Source organism: Fundulus heteroclitus, chromosome 9 (assembly GCF_011125445.2).
Source record: "Fundulus heteroclitus isolate FHET01 chromosome 9, MU-UCD_Fhet_4.1, whole genome shotgun sequence".
Classification (NCBI taxonomy): Eukaryota; Metazoa; Chordata; class Actinopteri; order Cyprinodontiformes; family Fundulidae; genus Fundulus; species Fundulus heteroclitus.
In genome coordinates, this window is record NC_046369.1 from 6,889,832 (window position 1) to 6,913,951 (window position 24,120).

At 37.6% G+C, this 24,120-nt stretch overlaps 1 protein-coding gene and 1 long non-coding RNA gene across 2 annotated transcripts; both read left to right on the forward strand.

Moving 5' to 3' along the window:
• Positions 1-1,135: 1,135 nt before the first annotated feature.
• On the forward strand, positions 1,136-6,816 carry LOC105923559 (placenta-specific gene 8 protein). The gene is made up of 4 exons (XM_036140739.1): positions 1,136-1,230; positions 4,732-4,837; positions 4,927-5,090; positions 5,168-6,816. Exons 2-4 carry the CDS (start codon positions 4,771-4,773, stop codon positions 5,378-5,380), a joined length of 444 nt encoding a protein of 147 aa, XP_035996632.1. The 5' UTR covers positions 1,136-1,230; positions 4,732-4,770; the 3' UTR covers positions 5,381-6,816.
• A 2,282-nt stretch (positions 6,817-9,098) lies between these two features.
• On the forward strand, positions 9,099-12,538 carry LOC110367949. The gene is made up of 3 exons (XR_004931602.1): positions 9,099-9,131; positions 11,068-11,251; positions 11,604-12,538. It is a non-coding gene; the product is annotated as an uncharacterized LOC110367949 (long non-coding RNA).
• Positions 12,539-24,120: the final 11,582 nt, after the last annotated feature.

Genomic DNA, 24,120 nt, shown 5'->3' on the forward strand with positions numbered 1-24,120 from the left:
CATTTACAGAAACAGTCAAAGCTTTACACATGTTAAACACGTTTGTGAATGTCATATTACTCTGGGGTCATTTGACCTGTTCTTTTTACATGGGAGAACGATTTTACAGCATACAGCCAAAAAGGATATATTTTTAAACATGATCTGGATGCATGCCATATAGATGGTAGCATTCACAGCAAGAAGGCCCTGGCTTTGAGTACCTATTTGGTGTCTATCTGCATAGAGTTTGCATGCTATCCTCATCTTTGGCTTCTCTCCAGGTACTCCAGCTTCCAGTCAAATAAAACACCTGTTAGGTTAATTGGTCTCTCCAAACCATCCTTTTGCCTCTGTGTGTGCATGTGTATAGTTGTTTGTCCTGTGTGTGTGTATGTTGCTACGTGACGGAGCTGTCCGGGGTGTACTCTGCCTCTCGTCTAATAAGCTCTAGAAATTGGTTTCCAGGTAAGCAGATGAGGAACTTGAAGGTGTCAAATTTGGAGTTAGGGATTCTTTGCTGGTATTTATATAGCACAACACATGTCACCTCATCAGTTGAACCCTACAGACAGGTTGGTTAAAAGGAAGGTAGTTCTTAACAAGATTTTATTGAGTCATTGACTGGCAGCATTAACTCCTCCTGGATGAGCGTGTAGCCACAGTGGAAAATCACATTGATTGGGTCATTGACTTTGCAGCAAAGTGTTTTACAGTTTAAAAAGGCAATAAAACACTACATAAAAGAATGAAAGACAACATATTATGAAAAGGAGTAAAAGAACAAGCATCATAATGACAACATAGATAATGTCGGTTGCATTTTCATATGCTATTAGAAAGATAAAAGGATCTTCTGTACAGATTTTGGTCTAAATCTGAGCTGTGCAAATATTGAGGAGTTCACTGTTTCATAGATGAGTGGCTGCCATGACATTATCTTGATCTTCTTTGTCTTTAACTTGTGTTTCGGAGCATCAAAGTGAAACTCCACAACACAAATCTTGGGAGTCAAAAGGCAAATGAATGGCAGCCTGAATGCAAATGGGGCAGTCCTTCAAATGTACAGTATAGGGGAGAGCTTAGTGTATCGCCACTACAAGAGTCAGCGTTAGTTTGCATTTTTTTCTGAAAGTTCTAAATGAGCCAGGAGGGACCACGCCTTACACATCCACGGTTCTACCAACATACCACCAAGTGAAAGCAGGACTTTGGACGGCTCAGATTTGGACCACAGTGTTGGTTTTTCAGGTAAGACTCTGCTTGTTAATTTGAAAGTTTGATGTATTTTCAAAAGATTTTTTTTCAAAAATGTAATTTTAAGATGTTATGAGAGTGTTATTTGCCAAAACAGAATTAATTAGTGCTGAACAGCTTTACCTCTCCTCATTAAAAATGAAGAGATTTTATAAAGCTATCCCATATATAAAAAAAACAGGAACAACTCTGATATGTATCACATATTTTAAAAAAACGTTTTAAGGTATTTACACACATAAATTTATAATATGATCAAACTGTTTTTACCTGAAACAGAAAAACAACAATTATTCCTACTGCTGCAAAAGTCATGCAAATCTAATGTAACATATTTATTATAATAGTTATAGTCAATATTTAATACTGTTATTAATTAAGTTTAATTATTTAAATTTTGATATGTAGACTTCACCTGTTGAGCAATCTTCAAACTGAGGCTGTTAAATTTAGTAGTAGTTTTAAGAAGATGAGAAATTCCTTGATTGTCCAACAATGGGGAAATTCAGGCATGTCAGCAAAAAAAAAAAAAACCTGTATACATAAATACAAACCATTTTTATTAATGAAAAAACTCAATATAATCTAAAGTTAGTTCTAAAGCAACAGAGAATGAGCTTCATCAGAAAGGCCAATATAAACAAGTAAAAATAAATACCAGCGTAACTATTGCAGTAGAAATAAACACCAGAGTAAATACTGCACAATTATTAATAATATGGCATACTTAGGTAAAAAGATGAAATATTACAGTTAAACAGTGGGAAAACAGTGTAGAAACACCGGCCGATTTGCTGAACAGATGAGATAATATGGAATATGCATGATAGTAAAGCAGCATCCCAGAGTAGCCAAGGTGTGTGCAAGTGTACCTTAGCATGTGAGAGACAGTGTAGATGATTCATGATCAAATCAGAACCTGTGCAACCATTAGCTTGTTATAAACAGTTATTGGGTTTGTTATGAGCACCAGCTGGGAGGAACAACCTGTGGAAGCGCTCCTTAGAGCATCAGGGATGCAGCAGTCACTGAAAGAGCTCTCCAGATCTGAAACAGCTCCATGCATGGGGTGGGAGACATGTCCACCAGTGATGTTATTTTTCCTACAATCCTTTTGTCTCCCACCACCTCCACTGGATCCAGATTGGGGGAGGGGGAACTCTGGTCCAGTTTATTGTTCAGGTGAACTCCCTGGTACTTATAAAAGTCCACTGTCTCAACATTAGTTCCCTGGATATTCACCTGTGTCAGTGAAGTGGGTCTGCGGCTGTGACAGTCCACCACCAGCTCCTTTGTTTTCCCTGCCTTTAGCATGAGATGGTTCTGCTGGCACCAGTCTACAAAGCTCTGGATCCACTGTCTCCACTGTGACTCGTCCTCCTCTGTGATGAGACCGACTTTGGTAGAGTGATCTGAGAATGTCTGCAGGTGGCAGGCAACCTGTTGAGCTGAAGGAGAAGTCTGCAGTGTAGAGGGTGAACAGAAACGTTGCCAGCACAGTTCCCTGCACTCCCGTGCTGCAGATCAACCCATCAGAAACGCAGCCACCTGTCCTCAAATCGACCAGAGTGGTAATCTAGTATCCACTGCGACAGGTAGTGGCCCATTCCTGACCTTCAGGAGTCGGTGGGTGGATGGTGTTGAAAGAGCTGGAGAAGTCAATGAACATGACCTTCATGGTGTTCCTAGGATTCTCCAGACGGACCAGAACTCAGTGCAGCAGGTAGATGCTGGCATCATCCACGCCGATGCCAGGCTGGTAGGCAAACTGCAGCGAATCCAGTGAAGACCTCACCAAAGGGCCAAGGTGACCAGCCTCTTGTGGGTCTTCGTCAGGTGCAATGTTAGTGGCTGTTGAGGACTTTGGGGTGTGTGATCTTAGGGACTGATACCACACAGGATGTTTTTCACAGCTGTGGTACTCTTCCCTAATCGGGCAAGCCAAATTGATAATGTGTAGCACTCTACGTTCTACACATTATCAGTCTGGGTCTGCTTTCATAGAATCTGTTCAGGGAAAGGAGGCAAATTCAGCAAAGCTTTCTGAGCTGATTGGGCGAAGTGACACTTAATGCCACTTCGCCACAGCTCTACCAAAGGTTGGTTTAAGTCAATCATGGGATCAAATGAAAATGTTGTAAGCAGCAGTCGCCATGAGAAACCTTAACAAGTTACGCTGGTAAAGGCACTTCTTGCCGTTCTTCTTTCAAAGAAGAAATCGTGGATTCTGACAAAACAGATGTGATAGCAGCTGCTATGTGTGCATCCTCCTGCGCTGCCATGTTTGTGTTGGTCTAGCTGTGGGCTCATCAGCTCTTGCTTCCGTCACAGCTGGTATGTCCCGCCTTAAACCGTAATACTGCGACGTGACTGGCCCAAATGATTGAGACGGGAGCAGGACAAGTTGCATTCTTGTGTGTTTGTGAACGCACAAATACAGCTTGCAGGCGAGGTTAACTCTCGCCTGCTTCAGACTGATGTTGAAAATGTGCCCTACGATGCCACATAGCTCATCTGCGCCGCACCTCAGGAGTCTGGAGCTGATGCCATCGGGATCTTACACAGAGCGTATTCAACAAAATTTTAAAATAGGCATTGGGGGATCTAGCGTGGCAATGTTTTACAAAGTTTAGGCAAAAGCTCTCTCAACTTTTAGCTTGAACTTTATTTTTGGTTTGGTATCCCAGTTCCAAAGGGATCTAATCAAGGTCTATGACACAAGTAAGTCAGAAACTGACTCAGTGATCCATCTCAGTAGGATATACAGCTACCTTTAGATCAGATAAATATGGTAAAATACATCCAAAAGGGGAATTTTAATCACAAATAAATAGATCAAATTGCCAAAAGACAACCGATGTTGCGAATGCAAACAGTTACCATAAAGACAGCCTAAGGAAGACTACGTTAACCAAGTACCTGTAGTGGAAGGCAAATCCTGAAGAGCGGTAAGAACATTGATAGACGCTGATTTCAAAACAAAAAGTCTTGTCACAACCAATGAAGCGTTTTATTCTAACAAACCCAGAGGCTGTATGCTCAATGGAAGGAGGAAGTCCATAGACTCGTCTATAATGGAACACAGATTCTTAGGTGGAACATTATTGGTGCTGAAACATTTTATTTAGTTGCTTGCCAATTTTGTTTCAGTGAGATTAAATTTGTAATTGTTTTTTTTAGACAGGAATATTTGTATTTACAATAATAAACTGATACATATCTGATAGTGTTAATTAGCTTAACCCAATAGGTATCAGCCTAGAACTGATTTGTTGTTCAGAAAGGAACCTTTGTTTCACTATTCACCTCAAGGTGACAGAGTGTTGAAAATGAATCTGTTTCTCCAACATGTTTGGACATGCAGTAGCCAAAAAGGCCAAAACTGTTTTTTGACACTAAAGGAGTAGATTATCGATGGCAGAATAAAGGAAAACAGATTTTTAACACTGAGTATTGGTTCTTTATTCTGAAATCTGGAATAAACTGATTTTACAGGGAGAGAGTTCGTAGTTTGTGTCTGACCTTTAACATCTAATGGAGAATCAACCGCTGACAGACTGGGACAGTGGTCTCTGCGACTGCTTCGAGGATGCAAGCACATGTAAGAGTGAAACTTTATAAATCTCCTTGAAATAAACACTGTGAACATCTATTGATCGCTCAGTGTCTGTGTATCTCCACTTTTTTTAGGCTGCTATGGCTTCTGGTGCTCCATATGCCTCGCCGGCACAGTTTCAAGACGATTTGGAGAGAGCAACCTTCTCCCCTTATGTGATACATGTTGTTTTTGGGGGGGTGTTCCTCCTGCTGCCCTATCCATGAGAGCTGCCATGCGGCATAAATATAAAATCAAGGTACGACAGAATTAGATGCTTTTCGTGTCATACAAACCAAACTTCAAGTAAGACGGTTTCAATGTGCTCATTCCCAGGGCTCCCTCTGTAACGACATTGTTATTTCCTGGTGCTGTCACGGCTTGTCCTGGTGTCAGATGCATCGTGAGTTGAAACATCGCAAGAAGGACCCCGTCGTCATCAATGTGCAAGCTCAAACTGCCATCCACATGCAGCCTTCTCCGATGATGATGTTACCCGCTCCTGGCCCTTATGTGGGCCAGCCAATGTTCATCCCGGCTCCACAATAATATAATCTTTAATTGGATCTCATCTTTGACACAGAAGGAGTTTGCATATTCCCCCCCGTGTCTGCGTAGGTTTCCTCCGGGCGCTCCAGTTTCCCTTTCCACTAAAAGACATGCTGGTCAGATCAGCCATTAGTGGCGAATCGCTCAGTCTTGGCGGCTCAGGCTAACCCTGCATCTGAGCTACAAAATATTGTTGTATGTACCTTGTATGTATAATGACAATTACAATGACAAATGAAACAAATAAGACACTGATCTTTTTGAATCATGCTTTCGAAATGTCAACTTGTGTTAAACTACTCACAGTTTTGTAGGAAAAGAAACAGATAAAATCATTTAAAGTGTAAGATTGTGATATAGCCTTAAAGTTATTGTTTATTTTATTCTTTAATTTCTGGCAATAAAGACTATATTCTGACATGTTAAACCCATTTGGCCCAATATTGGTCTGCTTCAATTATTTGCGACTTGTTGTTCCTGTTAATGAGTCACAAGTTAGGCCCTCTCTACCCAGTTGCAACAATTCCATAAAGGGGGAAGAGATACAGGCAAAACTGGGGAACCTGAAATGGAAAGAAAAACACTATTATTACAAGTCAACTAAAGTTCTCAGACCAATTCCAAAAGATGACATTGTGAGACTTCAGGAACAGACAAGATACTGTTCTTCAGGAAGTGCGTCCAGGTTCCTATGAAGTGAGAGCCGAAGAAGGTCAGAATGAACCATCAGAACCAGTTGAAAACTAAAGAGTCTTTCCTGGAGACAAGTAGTGATCATACAGATAGAAGTGATGCTGTATCACCAGCAGGTCTTATTTTAACTTTAATTGACACGTGCAAACTACTTTAGTGTTACTTATAAGAAGAAGATCTGAGCGTCCAATTAAATTAAATCTAAATCAGAATTCTGCATATTTCAGTCTTAATGTTGTGGAAGAAAATAAACAAGAGCTTTGTTATATAGAAAAGCAGACAAAAAAATATGTTTCTCTAATTTTATAAAGATAAGCTGGTGAGAATAGTCATAAGCTGGTGAGTTCTTTTTTAAAGGGCTGTAAATATTGACGTTTACAATAATTTAGGTTAATAAATGAACGTATTTAGTTTAATGAAAGAGGTTTTCTTGATATAGTTAAACTGACTGTAATGCCCAATGTGACCAGCAGAGGTACCCATAACCTCAGTGATGTTGTTAAACCGGACTCGATGAAGTAGAGGCGCTTCCCACAGGAATGTTGTTGTTTTTTTAAAATTAAACTTTTGAATTTGCTTCCATGAACATTGCAGACATAACAATTGGATGCCAGAGGTATAATTAATAAGTACAAAGGGAGCAGTGATCCCGTTTAAAAAATTACATATATGAGAAGACTAAAAAAAACCTAATATACAAATTACATAAAAAAAATCACATAAGCTTGTCAAGAACACAGATCGAATTAATTTCCTTTTTGTTTCCAAGTGGGGTTCCTTGCTGCATTGGTTTATATTTGGTTTGGAGTTTGACCTTTTCTTCTTGTGAATGTAAAATATTCCCAGAAGCAGTAAAGGTTGTGTGAAAAAGAAGAAGTCTTTATCCATCTCCTTATCATCAAAGCATAGATGGATTGATTGACCAGTTTTCTGACTTATAAAGCGTTGCACATCTGTTCAAAATGCCACTGTATGTGTACATTTATGGAATAAATGTAATAAAATTACATTTTAAACAAAAGTTGGAGTCCAAGCTCATTCATAAGCCAATTTTAAAGATCAACAACTCATTTCTAAGTCAGTGTACAAATCTTTTGCACTCCCGGCCAAAATTGGTAAGTTATTTCAGAGTATTTTTTCCCAATTAAAAAACACAATAACTTTACTCAGAATTTTTTTTTTTTTTTTACCTGTGCAGCAATAAAATCATGTGTACAAATTTTTAATAAAACAGAAAAGAAAGGAACAATTTTTTGTTAGCTTAAAAGACATTTGCCTTGATAAAATAAAGATGTATGCTTTTCCTAACATTTTTGGGTTGAATATTTTTACATTTTGTTGCTCTTAAAAAAATGTTTTAGGCTATTCCAACCAACAAAAACAAGAACCTTCTTAGAATGCCCTTGCTGTATTTGGCCAATTTTAATTAATGGGTGTGTACAAGGCTGTTTTGAAGTTGCTGGAAGTTAGTGCCCGTACTAAATAGAGGAAAGGAACAAAAACATAAAAAAGACATCTAGTGATATTGAGGTTTGCAGTCGGATATGCAGAGAAACAGATTTAGCAGTTTCCAGTGTTCTGCTTTATGCAGTCACCCTGTGTGAAAATGGTGAAAACGTGCATGAGCCACAATATTGTTTACTATTTATCTTTCATGTTCCAGCACGCTGTCATCATAACTGTTTATACAATATTCTTTCTAAAGTGCACAGTCCGTTTGCTGGCATACCTCAAATTGAAGAGGAGACTGATCTCCCTGCTGTTCACCATCTGTTCAGACGCTGCCCTATAAGTCAATATGGCCTTCACCTTAATGGGATCCACCACTACTCTGTTTCACCTGGGGTCTGTTTCAAAATGAAGAGTTAACATACTCTGAGTTAGTAGAAAGCAGATACTCTTGGTCGACCTACTCCACTCTGTCATACCCAGAGTTTTTGCTTCCAGAACCGGTGGTAACAATCAGGTCCCTTTACTCTGCATCCATTCAAACCTGAGTTAAGCTTGTGCATATAACAAGTCCTCATCAATCGAATGCAGATTATGCGATTCACCATGGCAGGAAATAAGAAACCTCAAAAGTGCATATTTCTCGCTAATAGATTTCAAAATCTTAATGACACCATGTGAATAACATCAAAGCATTACTAACAATAAAAAGCTATACTGTTGCTTCGGCAAAAGAGCAAAAGTGTGGTAGAAAATTGGTGATCAAATCAATGTGTGTGTGTGTGTGTGTGTGTGTGTGTGTGTGCGTTATTTGTGTACACCCACATTGATTACGTCTCAACAAAAAGTATGTGGCTAAAAATCAAGATGGAATATGAAAAAAACTGTTAAATTAGGTAAGGTCCAGTTCTAAGCTATTGTTATGTTTAACCTTAACACACTGAAATAAACAGCATTCATTGGCAATATTCAACAGATGAATTTAACGACCTGATTTCTCCCCCAAAAAATATAATGAATATGTAGCAGGCCATCTTTACACGGCCAATATTTATTTTTGTCCACTTTAACGTAACTGTTGTTGGGCCCTGAAATCAACTATTTGTTTAATAAAAATGGAAAGATCTTGCTGAACATGATCATGAATTTGACCTTTATTGAAGCAAATGTGAAAAAGGCAGAGGCCAGAAGACTAGGTGGGGGTTCACCACTTTCAGAGGCGGAAGGGTTGGCGGGTGTTTGTTGTCCCACAGGAAAGGAAAACAATTAAATTAGTGTTAGTTATTTAAAAATCAGGAAATCACTTGTGACACAATCAAAAAGGGAGGAAGCATGTTTAAAGATCAAATAATTAAAAAAATGCATGATCGACTCTGAGACAACAGAACTCCAGTGTGCTTAAGAGACTGAAATCCTGTGTTGCTTTTGTTACGACAGGCCCAGAATGAGGAAGCGGCTGCAGTTGTCTCGAATCTAAACGTGGATGCCATGTTTGACGAGTCACAGGTTTTGCAGCATTTTTAGCGTAGCCACACAGGCCACACTTTACTGTAAACGGCTCATTTGCTGACATCTAGGGAGGTGCAAGGAAGGTTCCCCACAAGAACAGGTAAAAGATTTTTACAAAAGTAAAGTAAATAAATTATTGCTTTTACTAAGCAGTGAAGATGAAATGCTTGCTGGGTATCTATTTATTATATATTTTCTAATTTTATTGGTTTAGATTCATACAGTATTATTCAATAAATTAGAAAACTAATCTCTGAGAGTGCTAGAGTGCCTTTTTGTTCTGAAGCAATATTCTAATCTTAATTGCTGTTAGCTGGAGGTGGGAAATAAAATCATAATTAACAGAAATAAAGGCTCTAAAACATGATCAGTCTGTGTTAATCTATATAATGTGTTTCCCTTAGTGAATTGAGTTACTCTAACTTTTAATTAATATTCTAGTTTATTGAATATGTCTGTATTGTAATTTAGTGTTTCAAATAGTTGAACGTTTTAGTTTTCTCTTTTAGCTCTGTCAGAAAGTATAAGGTTAATAAAAATAGCCAGAAATTGTCATTACATAGTAGTAGGACAGATTAGGCATAAGATCATTTTAACTTTCAAGGAGTTTTAAACTCTATTTACACATATCTGTATAGTTTAAAAAAAAATACATATTCAAAAAGCATTCCATGTTATATTTTCAATTATTTTAAATTTAAGAGAAAAGCGAAAGTGACAACAATAAAGAGTAAATATTACACCGTAAATTAAAGTGGAAATGTCTTTAACCTGCTTAAAACACTCTGCCTAGGTAGCTGGAGCTCTTTTATTTTGTAACTTTTGTGACTTTGGCTTCTTCAGCAAAGCAATGTTTTCTTTCTAAAAGATAACTAAAAGCAAACACAGTGCCTTGCAGCTGCACAGCTTGAAACTCTAATCGTGATTGAAAAGCAATTATTTTCAGCTTCCTGGATTCCAGAGTCATACTTTCACTTCATCATGTTGAAGTGCATTTTTTTTTTTTATAGAGGATGTCACGTGTCACTCCAGTACACTACAAGCAGGAAGTTGAGGCTATAATTGCACTACACATTATAAATAGTTTACCTTCTCCAATTAATGTTGATTTTTAGCTGCAATAGTTAGATAGTAGGGTCAGAATTTGTCATAAATAACAACAAGCATGATTCCATCCTCGCTTCTGCTAATTGTTAAACTAGAGTACTAGAGTAGGTATATTTGTGCAGCACACTACAGTCTGCCTAAGTATTGGGGCTTAACCTCCCCATCCATTTATAACCACTGTGCCACCTTCTGATGATGTCTCAAAGCTCAAATCATCTCATACTGGTTTCTTGAAAATCAGAATCAGTCCCAATGGTCTCCACAGACACCAGATTTTAATACAATGGAGCAAATTTGGGATGAACGGTAAAATAAGAGTGTGGAACCTCAAAAAAACAAAACAAACCTTTTATTTTGAGGTTGTGGTCACTGCTGTGCCCTCATTTGTAGAACAAATCTGCCCTGATGCTGCAAGGTGACCAGAAGCCACACTGTTTGCACTAAGCTGCTGTGTTTCGAGCAACATACAATTAAAACAACACGGAAAGAAACAGATAGGTGTAGTGCAGAAAAGACATTACAATAGTAAGTTTCAACTGGTTGTTTTTGAATTGATATCCTAAACAGCCCATAGGAGTTGTGTGAGAAGACCTTATTGCAACGCTTCAGTTTCCTAAACTCTACAAACAGCTTTTAGCCATACCAAATCAGAATAAAAACGAAAGAATAGACTGATATTCCTGAAAGACTCCTTTGTCCACAGTTTGATAAAGCAAGTCTAACTTTCAGTTCTATTGTTTTTGAAATTGTTGTTGTCCAGCTTGAGTTTGGTCCTTGTGCATTTTGGGTGCAGATTCTTAAAACAGAACGTTTACATGTCTAGACCTGTTGGTTATGGTAAATGGACTCAGCTTCTTTAGCTCACAGTACTTTGAATCGTCTTGTTACTGAAAAGTGTTATCTAAATAAACTTGCCTTGCCTTTTCCAGTCACAGCAACCGCTCAAAGTGGCTTACACTAGAACCACAATCACCCAATCACGCAGATTTAAGTGCCTTGGCCAGAGGCACATCAGAATGTGACCAGAGAAAGCTGGAATCAACCCCACAACGTTCCGATCGCAAGACGATTCCCCCACCCACTGAGCCAGTTGCCTGAAAAACAAGTTAAGAGGTGTGTTTACAAGAGGTTCAACAGAGAAGTCTAAAGAAACTGCTCCAATTCATTCCACCCATGGATCTGTCAAGATGTCAACAAATTAGGAGAGGCATATATTTTAAACCTGATGTCTAAACCAGCAGCTTGAATAATCAGATGATGGCTAGCATGGTGTGCCAGAGACAGATTTCCTTGGCAGCATGACAGAAACTTGTGTTGGAATGTGTGTTCCAATGTATCAACTTTGAATCCCGCCGCATACTATAAGAAAAAAGTATGAGAAACTATGTTGTTTTCACGTAATGTGTTGGTAAGGGGATTGAGTTTTTCCTGATATAATAATACAGAGTATGTGGTTCAACTTCAGGATCTGATGGCAGAAACTCCCCCGAAAGAAGAGGGTTCCCTCTGCAGAGACTTTGCATCTTGCTGTTTGTCTTTCTGGTCCAGCTGTTGTCAGATACGACGTGCGCCAAGGAACACCAAAGATCCTGTCATCGTCACCCCGCAGGCCCAAACTTCGGTCACCGTGAATGCTAATCCAGTCATGACGGTTAATCAAAACTCTTTTAATCAAAACTCTGTTCCTTCTCCTGTTGGTGTTAACACCTAATAAAACCTGTGCAGACAACCTGTCGAAATTTGAGTCCCTCAAGATCATACTGATGCATAGTTGGACTCTTTACTTTTGTCAAAATGAGGTGAGATCTTTTCATATTTCCATGCACAGATGATCAGACTCAAAATAAAACAATAAAGTGTTCACATCCTGCGGCTGTAGTGACTAAAAAGGACACCCAGCAGAGCAATGCATTAATTCTCTCTCTTATCTTGCACACCTGAAATAATTATGGTAATAATTATGTTTAATACCATGATTATTATCATTGATTTAAATGAAAAGGAAGTGATTCTTTGTGTTGTTGATTAAAGTGAAGAGAAGGGGATTCTGTTAGCTGTTGATTAACATAGGTGGATGGTTTTGTTGATTCAGGATACATTGTTTCTGATTATGAAGATCTCGAGAGAACCTATTAACTTCTGTGTATGAAGCAATATAATCAATAAATTGCCAATAATGCAGTATGATATAAAATTGATTGTGATGAATAAAAAGATATTGTGATTGAAAGAAGAGGTAAGACACCCGAGGAGTGGCCAGCTATAAAGAAGTGTGGAGCAAAGGTAGACATAAAAAGGCCTGTGTGTGAAGGCATAGCCCAGAGTTAGAAATTGTGAATTTAGGAGGGGAAAGAGAACATGGTTGCAAAACTAACCAATGGACAAAAAAAAAAAAAAAAACAGTGAGAATGTAGCCTATTTAAATGCCCAATATGGGAACCAAGCCGGCTGTTTCTTGCAGAAGACTTCCACCCAAGACTCAGGATGGAGAAGAAACATTGGTTATGGTGGAGAGGACCCAGGGCCCCGGCCAGGCCAAAGACTGCATTGCAAAGGGGTTCAACCCATGACCTTGAGGATCTGTGGCCTTTAGCTGGGAATCTCCTACCAACAGCTGACATTACCCAGATGACTGAAAGATTTGGTCAGTGGACCCCAGTGGTGCCAAGTGTTTTCAGCTCTGTGCCCTCAGGCCTCCTGGGCTATCAGTTCCACTGCCTCAAGGTTTTCTCTCACCAATCAGATTCAGCCATTTCCTAGTCATTACAACTTGAGACATTAGCACTTATCCACTCAGAAGAACAAGACCATGGATCTTTGCCTGCCCTTCACTAAAGGAACCAACACATCATCTGAGAGACCCATCCTAATCAGGGTATGAAATCTCCTCCCTCCATCGCCAAAGAATGTGCTTGAAATTTGCCCCTCTTAGGTTTTCAGGAATAGTTAGAGTGACTAGACTGACCACTTTATGTTTTACCTGATTATCTTATGCTATTAAATGTATGCTGTCACTGACTCTGCCAAAGCATTACCAATTAAAGAGAATCTAAAATTTTGGAGGAGTTGTGGACGTTCAATTGTTTGACTCAGTCGCCTGTATTGTTGCTTTTTCGGTAGTTGTAAAAAATGTCTTGCTGCATTGTTCAAATATTATGTAAGGAGGTTTTGAGTCCAAAAGTTGTTATAATAACATGCCAAGCCACTAAAACGTAAGTGCAATGTTGTAAATTAGAGAAGTGAGGAACTGTTAACAAGTGTGGCCGGCGTGACCTGGCTGACCGCCGGGCTATTCAGTCTGGCCAACTCGTCTGTTGAAAAGGGGTGTGGCACCTGGACGCAGGTGGTTAGAGGCCAGAAGAGTCCTTACCGACTCCAGCTTGAACTAATTTCCCAGAAACGCTGTTCGGGGAAGACTCGGCAGGTTCAGGGAAGTCCGTACCCGTTAGATGGAGAGCTGGTTTGAGCAAAGCCAAGAAGATTAGGGAGTAAGATGGAGGGGTTCAGCTCATCAAACAAAGAAACTTTATACAAAAAAATGTCAATTCAATATCAAAACTTCAGATAAAAGAGAAGACTTTTGAATTTGAGTTTTAAATACAGTTACTTTTTTAAATAATTATTGTATGACTACTTTATAAAAATGAAAAAGGTTAAGAGAGAAAAAAATAATCAGCTGTAAGATTTCTGATTTAAAAATAATCTCAATAGCAAAAGAAATAAATGAGTGACTGGATCTTAGTGAGTCTGTCTAACTGACTGTGTGTCGTCTCCCATGGCCTATCAGGAGATGGGTGAGACTTAAAGCAATGATTAAGATGACATTGCTGACCACGATAAGAGGCAATCCTTTTCCTGGATTAGGAAGACCGAGGGATCCTCCTGGAGTTTGCCAGCGACAGCCTGGTGGTCGAGCTTTGGCTCCCGGGGTTCAGACAGGCTCAGCCTGTACCGGCTCATACCACCTCTGGAGGACAAGAAATTACATTTTTTCTTGACAGTATCCTGCACCTACCATACTTGCATGTACAGAGATGCCCAGACTGAGCTACATGGTGTGCTGCTAATTCTGCCTGCCACGTTTTCTTGTGAAGACAAAAATGGCATGAACAAGAACATCAAATGTGCTACAATACTTGAAAATATTATTCAAAAAGCCTCCACTAGCCTTTGAATTTTAATGTAATGAAATTACCAGAAATAAACAGTTGAAACCGTTTCTCTATGTGTAATGAATCGTTATGTGTTTCCCTTTTTGAATTTAGTTGCTTAGATGAGTAAAATAAAAAATCAATGATATCCTAATTACTGGGTGTGTGCTGTCCATCCTCTTTTATGCATTTGAATACATTTTCAGTGACAAGTGAAACCACGTCTATAAAATCAGGAGTTCTGGGAGTGAGGTGGGATTCTGTTAACACAACAGCAAAAAGGAAACATGTCAGCATGATAACTTCTCTCTGATAACACCGTGAGCCGAAGGATAGGTGGAATGGCCCAAGATGTATGTGTTCAGCTTTTGGAGGTTTTTGGAAATGCTAGTTTGTAATGCACTTAGAAGTAGAACTACAGCGGAAGACATTTTTCAAGTTTTGGATGAAAACCCCTATTATTAGCTTTGGCTGTCACTTTATACATCTCGTATTAAATAATACTACCTGTTTTTCAGTGATGTCATCAAGGCATTGGTTGTTTGTACCTGTATCACTTTATTGGTTGGGTTTTTTGCTGTTCTTTTCATATCTCTCTCTGCAGGTCTAGAAACAGACTCCGAGGATGTTATCTTGTACTCTCTTTTTACTCTACTCAGTTTTTTTTACCTTTAGCATTTAGCATTTTGTCTCAACTTTTTTTCTCCCTTGCTTTCTCTTTTGCTTTTCTGTTTTTGTGTCTATTGAACGTGAAATAGTACCAGAATACTATCTAACAATGTTTTTTCCATATATATATATATATATATATATATATATATGTATATATCAAGCAGAGCACTATGGCGAAAGCAGTAATGTTCCACTAAGCATAAGTAAATCTGCTGGCATCTCTTTGGCATTAAGACAGTAATTGTTAGTACTACACTGACAGACAGGACATGTATAATAAAAACAACATGACAAACCAGTCTAACTACTGGCTGTACGTAACAAAGTACTATCCAACCTTGGCTGAAAGGGCACATACCTTCTTCCTCTTACAACAACCTACTTGTGTGAGTCAGGCTTTTCAACTAATAAGGTACTCAAAATAAAACATTCAGCACGCATACGCATAGACAATGACAGGCATATTGTTTGACAAACTGTGTAACCAAAGCCACAAAGCTCATCCTTCCCACTCGTGTAATCTCTGTCACTTCCAAACACACGTACACATTTCAGAGAGGTTTGATTTCTTTTGTTCAATAGTTTGTTGAAAGGTTTGAAGGGATGATGTGTGATTAATCTCTTTTTTAATTAGCAAAAATCAAGTATTGCTTTTATAAATACATATTCTGGCAAAGTCTAATAACATCACATCAAAAATGAAAGCGTTCTCATAGCTTAGAATTAGTTGTCTATAAATACATAGGGGTCGATGCACCCACCGGGAGTTGCCATCTTTCCTTATCTGTCTTCTACATAAAGACGTGCTGTCGGTGGACGAGGAGTAGAAAACAAGCAAAGACGACCGTAGATCGTTCTGTTTTCTGTTTTCTGTTGAAATCGAGGACCATCCATAGCCTTTGCCCAGCGAGAAGGAAGAGAGTGTAACCAACAAAAAAAAGAAAAAGAAGTAATAACGGAGAGAAAACAAGAGTCTATGTCGGCTATTTTATGTAGGGGAGTTATCAAACTCCCCTAAAAAAAGTTCTTATGTCCTTGCTAAACTACAAAAATACAAAACAAAGCAGTATTATATGAGTTTGTTTGTCTTCTAAGCGCCCAGGCTGTACTCGCACGATGTTTTAATTACGGTTGAAACGTTTCTGAGTAAGCAACAATTTTGAGCTCTTTTATTTTTTCTTTTAAAAAGGTTGTATTGGGAGTCCCAGTTTTGCTTCCCCATGTATTTCCACCACTCACCCACGCGGAAATACGTCATGTTTACGTCGGGCGCACATGCGCACTCGGGTCAGTTAGCCACATTCGGAATATTTTGAGCCTGACAAGCATTTATATGCATGATGATGGAATTATGAAGCGCCATAAACCACCCTTCTCATTCAGATTACAATTTCATTCTGATTGAGCTTAATCCAATCATCATATTCCAATTGGCGTGTTTAGATGGCACATTTTTATTCGGATGGGCCCTTTATTCCAATTACTTTTGTCCATGTAAACGAAGCTACTGTGGATTTTTCATCTGCTTTTAATTCAATACAAGAGGACATCTTAGCAACAAAAATGATCGGAAGGGGCTTTAAACATTTTATGATTTACTGATATGCATTACTAACAAACATAATCCAAGTGGTAAAAATTCACAAAATCTGGTGTAAGAATTTGTGAGTTTTGCTGTTTTAAATTGATGACTGATGTATAACTTTACCAAAACGATACACATTTAAACAAGGACGATCCAGTTGTACTTACTTTTTTGACGCCTCAGACAACCTGCACCAACATGGTGTTAATGAACTTCTTCAGTGGATGAATGATGAAAAAACATCCATAAAATGAAATTATTTGTGTATCTGTTTGCCAATATATTTCCAGCTACCATCCACAATGAAAGAAATCTGTCAGGTACTGTTCTATAAATACTTTTATCTGTTGTCTTGGGGGAAAAAAACCTTTGCACCAGTCTGTAAAAAGACAAAACAAGGGATATATCTCATTTGAGGTTGCTTCATCTGCTTCATCAAATTAATTTACTCTAAGATTGTAGAACATCCAGTTGAAACAGTTTATGAAGCTTCCTACCATAATAACACGGTGAGATTAGGTAATAACATCACTTCATGAATCCAGACTGTTACCATCAGTCTGAAGATACAGGGTGCCATAGTTTAATAAGGTTACACTGAAAATGCTTTTGTACATCAGTCTATTTCAGTTTTGTTTAGTTGTATTTTATTTCATTCTCAGACTATTGGATCCTAAAACTACATGTGGAGCATTACCCAGTGTGGGATGTCATCTTTGGCTTGTCTGACAATATTTACTTTTGATCTTTGTCCATGTCTGAACAAAAAGTACACATTGTGTGAGTATGTGTATATATGTCTGTAAACAATAGTGGTTGCAAGACAAAACTCAGACTTGATATGACAGTAAAGCAATATTGTTTCATATCATCAAATCAACACAAACATGTTTCCCCTGACACAAAATCAACCTTTGTCCAGAGGCATCTTAGACCTAAACAACAACCTTTAACTCTGAAAACAACCACATTTTAAAGTACGAAGCATGGGAAAATGCCAGTAAGCAACTGCTTACCCTACAAAATACATTACTGAAACACCCAGAGCTTGTTTATATAGCTTTATATCTGTAACCCCTGGGTTCCCAAAAGTAGAAATGTTAATACGTTGAGCATCAATATTGTTTTCTTTGTTGTTTTTAGAAGACCAACCAATAGATTTACAGGTTATTTTACTAAAATACCTAACAAGCTAACTAAACAAGAGCTTATTTAAAAGAGAGAAAGCGGCCAAATTCTATTAGTACTACCTTTGATTTGTCAATCATACAATTCAACCAATTAAATCAACGACTGAAGGCAACATGCTAGCCAATTACAGCTGGAGAGGGGCGGGTCGCTGGGTCATTCATTCATAGCCTTCAGAGACGCCGCGGCTTGGCTGTGGTCCCTGTCGGTGTCTTATTTGTAGTGCGGGATGGATATTTTGTGTTATTACCAAACAGTTACAAGAAGTGACAACGAAGCAAGAGAGAGGGAGCTGGAAGCAGTGCTATTCATTTCTGTTTGAAACGTCTGCATTGAAGTCAACACTGGAGTAAACATTTATTTTTTTTTCAATTTCTTTGAGCAACAATACAAGCAAGATTTACATTGACATGTTAAGACATTTTTGTAGTGTTCAAAAAGGAGTATGTAGAAGTTCAAGAACTTATAAGAACCTACCCCCAGTTACAATATTCATGTCATGTAATATATGCGGTATTTTGATAAAAGGAGGCATTTCAAGGCACAGTTACACGAATACACAAATTTGTTCTGACCCTTGTCAAGATAATTTTAACAATCATGATATATCAACAGGAAAAAAAATTTTTATCAATAGCTTCCCAACATGAGTTGTAAATCTACTTTAATATAAACTTAATTTCTCTTGCAGAGTATAGCTCAGTCAAACATTTCTCTTTCACACAGGCATGAAATATTTTTACGTTGATCAGTAGAACTCAATCCCTCTTGGGGCGTTTACATTGACCGATACAATTTCATAGTGACACTTGATTAACCATTATTCTTTTCTTGTTTGATTATAACTATTAATCAATATTATTCATTATAACTATTATTCATTGATGATGTCAGATTTGACAGATTCGACTCATTTCAAAAATAAGTTGACCATTAAAGTGAGTTCAAGGTGATGGCATTTTATTAAAATGGTTTTGGTTTTCTGCCAGACATTGACAATATATATGTATATATGATATATGTTGTTAGTAATTCTTTCTAAAAGACCAACAAATATTGTGAAAAGCTTCCCAAATTTTACAACCTGCCCGTACGCTATTTTTGTTCTAGCTCAATGTGTTCAAAAGAAGTCTAAAAGGGTGGAAACCTGCCTAATTTGACAACACTGACTACACTATTGCTTTTTGTTTGTAGTTTTTTTTAGATTTTGGGATTTTATTGAGAATTTCTTTATTGGCACTGTAGTAATAGTCACAGAGCCACTGTTCAGCCTGAAGCATATAAAATATTTTTTGAAAAAGTGTGCCGGTCAGATTTAATTTCTCCTGTATTAGGAATGGTCGAGGTGCGGGACTTGGGAAGATGAGAGCGGGAAAAAAAAGAGACTGGGCAAGCGCACCTAGAAAGTTAAGAGTTGATTTGCAAAGTGCAACAACTTACTGGTGGACTGTTTGAGGAAAGAAAAAGCTTCGAGACAGACTGAACCAGCACACCTTAAGTGGTTCTGTGGTCCAGGGTGTGAGCCCGTCCAGAGGGAGAGACAGACTGCAGAGGATCAGCTGTGCGTTTTTTCTTTCTCCGCCTGTGCCTGTGAAGGTGTGTTCTTCTGGAGTTTTGGACTTGTTGTTCTGTGGGCAGACTGCAGAGGAGCCTTTGGGTTTTTTCTCAGATTTTCCATCCATCCTTTGGTTGTGATTTCCACCTCCACCTGCTGTGTTCAAAGGGCCAGCCTGAAGGACCTTAGTCCAGCCAACTAAGGTGGACCCAGAACCAGTGGTGAGTCAGTGCAAGATCAGGCCTGCAGCGGGGGTTGGTTTCATATAGTGCCAGCGTTATTCGATGTTATATCCTTTGGTGGGCCCACCCATTTAAAAGATGCGTTACTGTGTTTATTCATAGAAAGGTTTAATACCCAAGGCAGCCAATATTGGACAAAGGTTGATTGAAGAGTACAAGAGTAGAAACCTGTTTCATCTCTAATTGTCATCCAGCCATAAAATATGAAGAGAATATTTTGGGCTTGAAGTTTTTTTTTTTTTGTTTATTCTGTGTTTTTTTGTGTGTGTTTTTTTTCTCATGTTCTCGTTTTAAAGTTTGTTCAATAAATGTATTAACTTTACAGAGGTTTCATTTATTGTGGGTCAGATATACTTAAGTCCAGAGAGGACTACTGTTAAGAAAAATGTATGGGGCTTAACGATGTAGTTAAAGGGTTGTCAATAAAATAAGGGTTTGGTCATAGGGACTTTAAATTCTCTTTGAGTCCACAATAAATTAGAAGGAACCCAGAGTGCTAGATCCAGTTTGAAATACCAACATTTTATAGAGTAAGAGTACTTATATGAAATAAAAGAAAAAAAAAATTCTGTGATTCTGACCTCTACAGTTTTATTAGGTCAGACCTGTGGGAAAACGTGTTTGACAGTTTTCAGTGTCTACGCAGTCACCCAGTTAAAAGATAGTAAAGCCTGCATAAGTCACTTCATTGTGTTTTAGGCCATTTTTTCTTTTTTGCTTTCACGTTAAAGTTTCCTGTCATCACAACTATATATGTGTTATTCTTACTAAAGTTCACAGCCAGTTATTTGCTATGGCCAACTTAAAAATTAAAGAGCAGATGGGTCTTTGTTCAGACTCTGCCCTGTATATAGATATGACCTTCCTGATATGGAGATGTTGATAAACTGATGCTTATAAGCAGGAAAAAAAAAGTTTAAAGGCATGTGGAAACTGTTTGCTTGACTGCCCACAAATAGCTTCTTTTGTATTTGGGAATGTTGCTGCGCTGCTGAAGTGTGCTCCTGGTGTGGTTTAGGTTTCCTCTAAACAGGGGATGTGCTTTACTGGTAAATGAAACTGAAAAGTTTTGTTTAACCGGAGGACAGTATATGCAGTCTAGTTTAAACCCTTCTTCTAAATCAGTCTGTGTGTTTATATATTAGGTTGTAACAAAGAAAATCACCAATTTTGGTTTGAACAAGGAGTCGTCAATCCAACTCAGGTCCCTGTATTACTGCTGGCTGAAGCAGACGTGGAGATCAATGGAAGTGGAGTCATCGCTGTGGTTTCAAATCTGTTAATCTGTTAAATATTACATCTTAATTTGAATGGTTTCGATAGTGATAGTTGTGTGGAACATAGATCACTTAACAAGCAAAGAGCTCACGTCTCAACTTGAGACAGATCATTGAATTGGGTTTACTTACTTTTTTCATCAACAAATGGGTGAATAAATCAATTATCAATTAAATAAATCAAATTATCAACAATATTTACAACAAGGTTTAAAAGTGAGCAAAATGTTTGTTTCCTCTACCAAGTGGTTTGTCAAATAATCCAGCCTACAACCTTGAAGTATAACCAAGGTCTTGGCTTTCACCGTTGTGTCACTCACACCCAAATTCATGTCAAACTCTGATTATTTAAATCAAAACATCATTATATTGTTTTTGCTATGCCGTCTTAGCAGCTTTATAGCCTGTGATTTTGTGAAGCGACCAAAAAGCATACAGTTTATTGTGTTTGTTTTCTCGCCATGTGGATAAACGGCTTGCTTCAAACTGCTGACTGCCACCTCCATCCACTAACAGAAAGGGCAGGACTCAAGCCAGAGTGTGTCCAGGCTCTCAGAACACAATCAAAATAGGAGGAAGCATGTTTAAAGATCAAATTATAAAAAGTTATTATTTGGGCTTTGGATGTGTGGTCCACCCAGAGACGACAGAACTTCAGCTTGTTTAAGAATTTAATATCCTTCACTGTGTTGGTTTTGTACAATTATATCCGTGTCAGGAAGAGGAAACACCTACAGTTGGCTCGTATCCAAACGTAGATGCCATGATTGATAGGTCACAGGTTTTGCAGCATTGCATGCGTAACCTAACAAGACACGCTTTACTTTAAACAATTCATTTGCTGACAACTACGGAGGTGAAAGGAAGGTTTCCTTCAAGAGCAGGTAAAGAATTTCTTAACTGTATACATAGTTAGTACAACTTTTGTGTATTTACATCTGAATGTAAACCTGCAAAAAGATTATTGCCTCTACTAGACAGTGAAGATGAAATGCTTGCTGAGTATTTAATCATTTCCAATTTTGTTGTTTAAGATTAATATTGTAACTTAGTATTTCAACCTGGTAAAAGTTTTAGTTTACTGTTATAACTTTGTGTCTGTCAGAATATAGAAGGTTGATAAAATCAGTCAGAAAGGATCAATAAACATTTAGAGATGAGACCATTTTATCTGTCAATGAATTTTAAATATATCTTTGCAGGTTAAAAAACAAATCAAATTTATTGTTTAATTATCATCTCTTTTTTCAGTTACTTTAAATCAAAAGCTAAACAAAAGTGACAACATTGAAGAGAAAATATTACACGGTAACTTAAAGGGGACTTTTCTTAAACCTGTTTAAACATATTCTGCTCAGGTAGTTTGTGACTTTTTAATTTGGGACAATAAAAAAATAAAGATCAGATGCAGAGATTCCTGCTCTAAACTCTAATAAGATCGTGGTTGAAAAGTAATAATTTTCACTTTCCTGGATTCCAGTCATGTTGCCGTGCGTAAACTTTCACACTACGTTGCTTTGTTTAGTCATCTTGCTTTGCAAACAGATTTAGATTCTTTAGATTCTTAGACAAATTTTCTCTAACAAATGAGACAGGGTTCTCTTAAAAGATAATAAAATAATATAAAAGGAGTATCCAGTTTGAAATAAAAAAAGAGCAGCTTTTATTTACACTTTGTCATAAATCCCATAATTATTAATCACAAATGACAAAATTATGTATTCCTTTCTCAATAATCAATGGGAAAATTGTCATCAGCAGCCAACTCTGGTTATTATTACTTTTGAATATTCTCATTGTTATTTTGATAATTTATCTTTGGTGATGAGCTCCAGGTTTTTGACGTTGGAAGGCCTCCTTGCCATCACTCTAATATGTTGCTCCTACCACTGCAAAACACAAATAATTACAATTGTTGTTAACATTTATTCAGGTCAGGTTAAATGTGATAGGAAAATAAACTGCTCCTTTGGCCCATGTCAGCAGCTCTCACTACTTAATGCATAACATGTGAATGCTTGAAGCGGATGGGCCACAGCCGATGCCAGGTGCACTGCAATAAGCTAAGAGCAGGAAATTGAGAATGCAGTTGCACTAACTCACCAAAATGGGACAATAAAACCTTAAAAAAATATTCTGATGGTTGCTGATATTTAATGGCAACATTCAGAGAGTAGCATCAGAATTTGTAACGAAAAACAACAGGCATGGATGCATCCTCCCTTCTATCAGTGATTCATGCTAAATTAATAGTATAGTGTGTGACTCTTGCCAGCTGAGCATCAGTTAAAAGACCCTTTATAACCACTGTGTACCCACCTTCTTATCTTTGAACATTTTTAATTCCTGGTTGTTGATGATCTTCACAATTGCTGCAAGTTCAACAAACTTGTTTGGCTAGTTTGGTGTAAACGTAGCCATACAAAAGATTTATGAAGACAAAGAATAATCTACATTCCTGTTGGATTCCTTTGACCACAATTGAAAAAAACAAGTCTTACTTTCAGTTCAAGACTATTTTTTTTTTTTTTTTAAATTGATGTTCCCCAGCTTGAGTTTTTTTTTTTTCCTGGTGCAATTGATATTTTCCCTGAGGCTCAGATGGCAAATTTCCAAGAAGTAAAATACATTAATAATAAACATTTAAAAGTTAAACCAAAGATTGATTGATTTTTTTCACACTTTCCATTAACATAACATTGGGACACCCAACCCCACACTTGATTTAGTTATCAATAACTTTTGAATAGAATATGCTACAGAATAAAAAGTAAATTATTGTATTAACTGGGACTTTAAACATTGTCCTGATATAAAAATTATTCTTTTAGACTAACATTTCTTAGCAATTTCCAAACATTTCTTAGCAATTTGGAAAGTTGTAAAAAATGTGACAACCATCCCCAGTCTCTCCTAACGGAGATTGCATGTACAAAGATTTATTTTTTCCAGTTTTACACTGATTTATTTTCATCTTCACAGACAAAACAGAGTTAAAAATTATTTGTAAATCCTGTTTCATTAACAGAGTCAAAGAAGATTGTCTTTTTTTTATTATCTTCAAAACATAGCACTCCAGTCAGTCCTTTACTTTTTAACATGGATTTTCTTTCCATGCAAAAACTACTGGGAGTGCCTGCCTTCACAGTACTTTCAGTTCAAGACTATTGTTTTTTTTTTTTAATTGATAATCCCCAGTTTGAGTTATTTTTTCCTGGTGCAATTTGTATTTTTCCTGAGGCTCAGATGAAAATTTTCCAGGAAGTGAAACTGAACATTTACAAGTCTAGATCTGTTTCTTATGCCTGAAAA

Coding starts and splice junctions, on each gene's coding strand:
- LOC105923559 (XM_036140739.1), top strand. CDS start 4,771: ATGGAGAATCAACCGCTGACAGACTGGGACAGTGGTCTCTGCGACTGC. Junction 4,838..4,926: donor CTTCGAGGATGCAAGCACAT/GTAAGAGTGAAA, acceptor CACTTTTTTTAG/GCTGCTATGGCTTCTGGTGC. Junction 5,091..5,167: donor GGCATAAATATAAAATCAAG/GTACGACAGAAT, acceptor GCTCATTCCCAG/GGCTCCCTCTGTAACGACAT.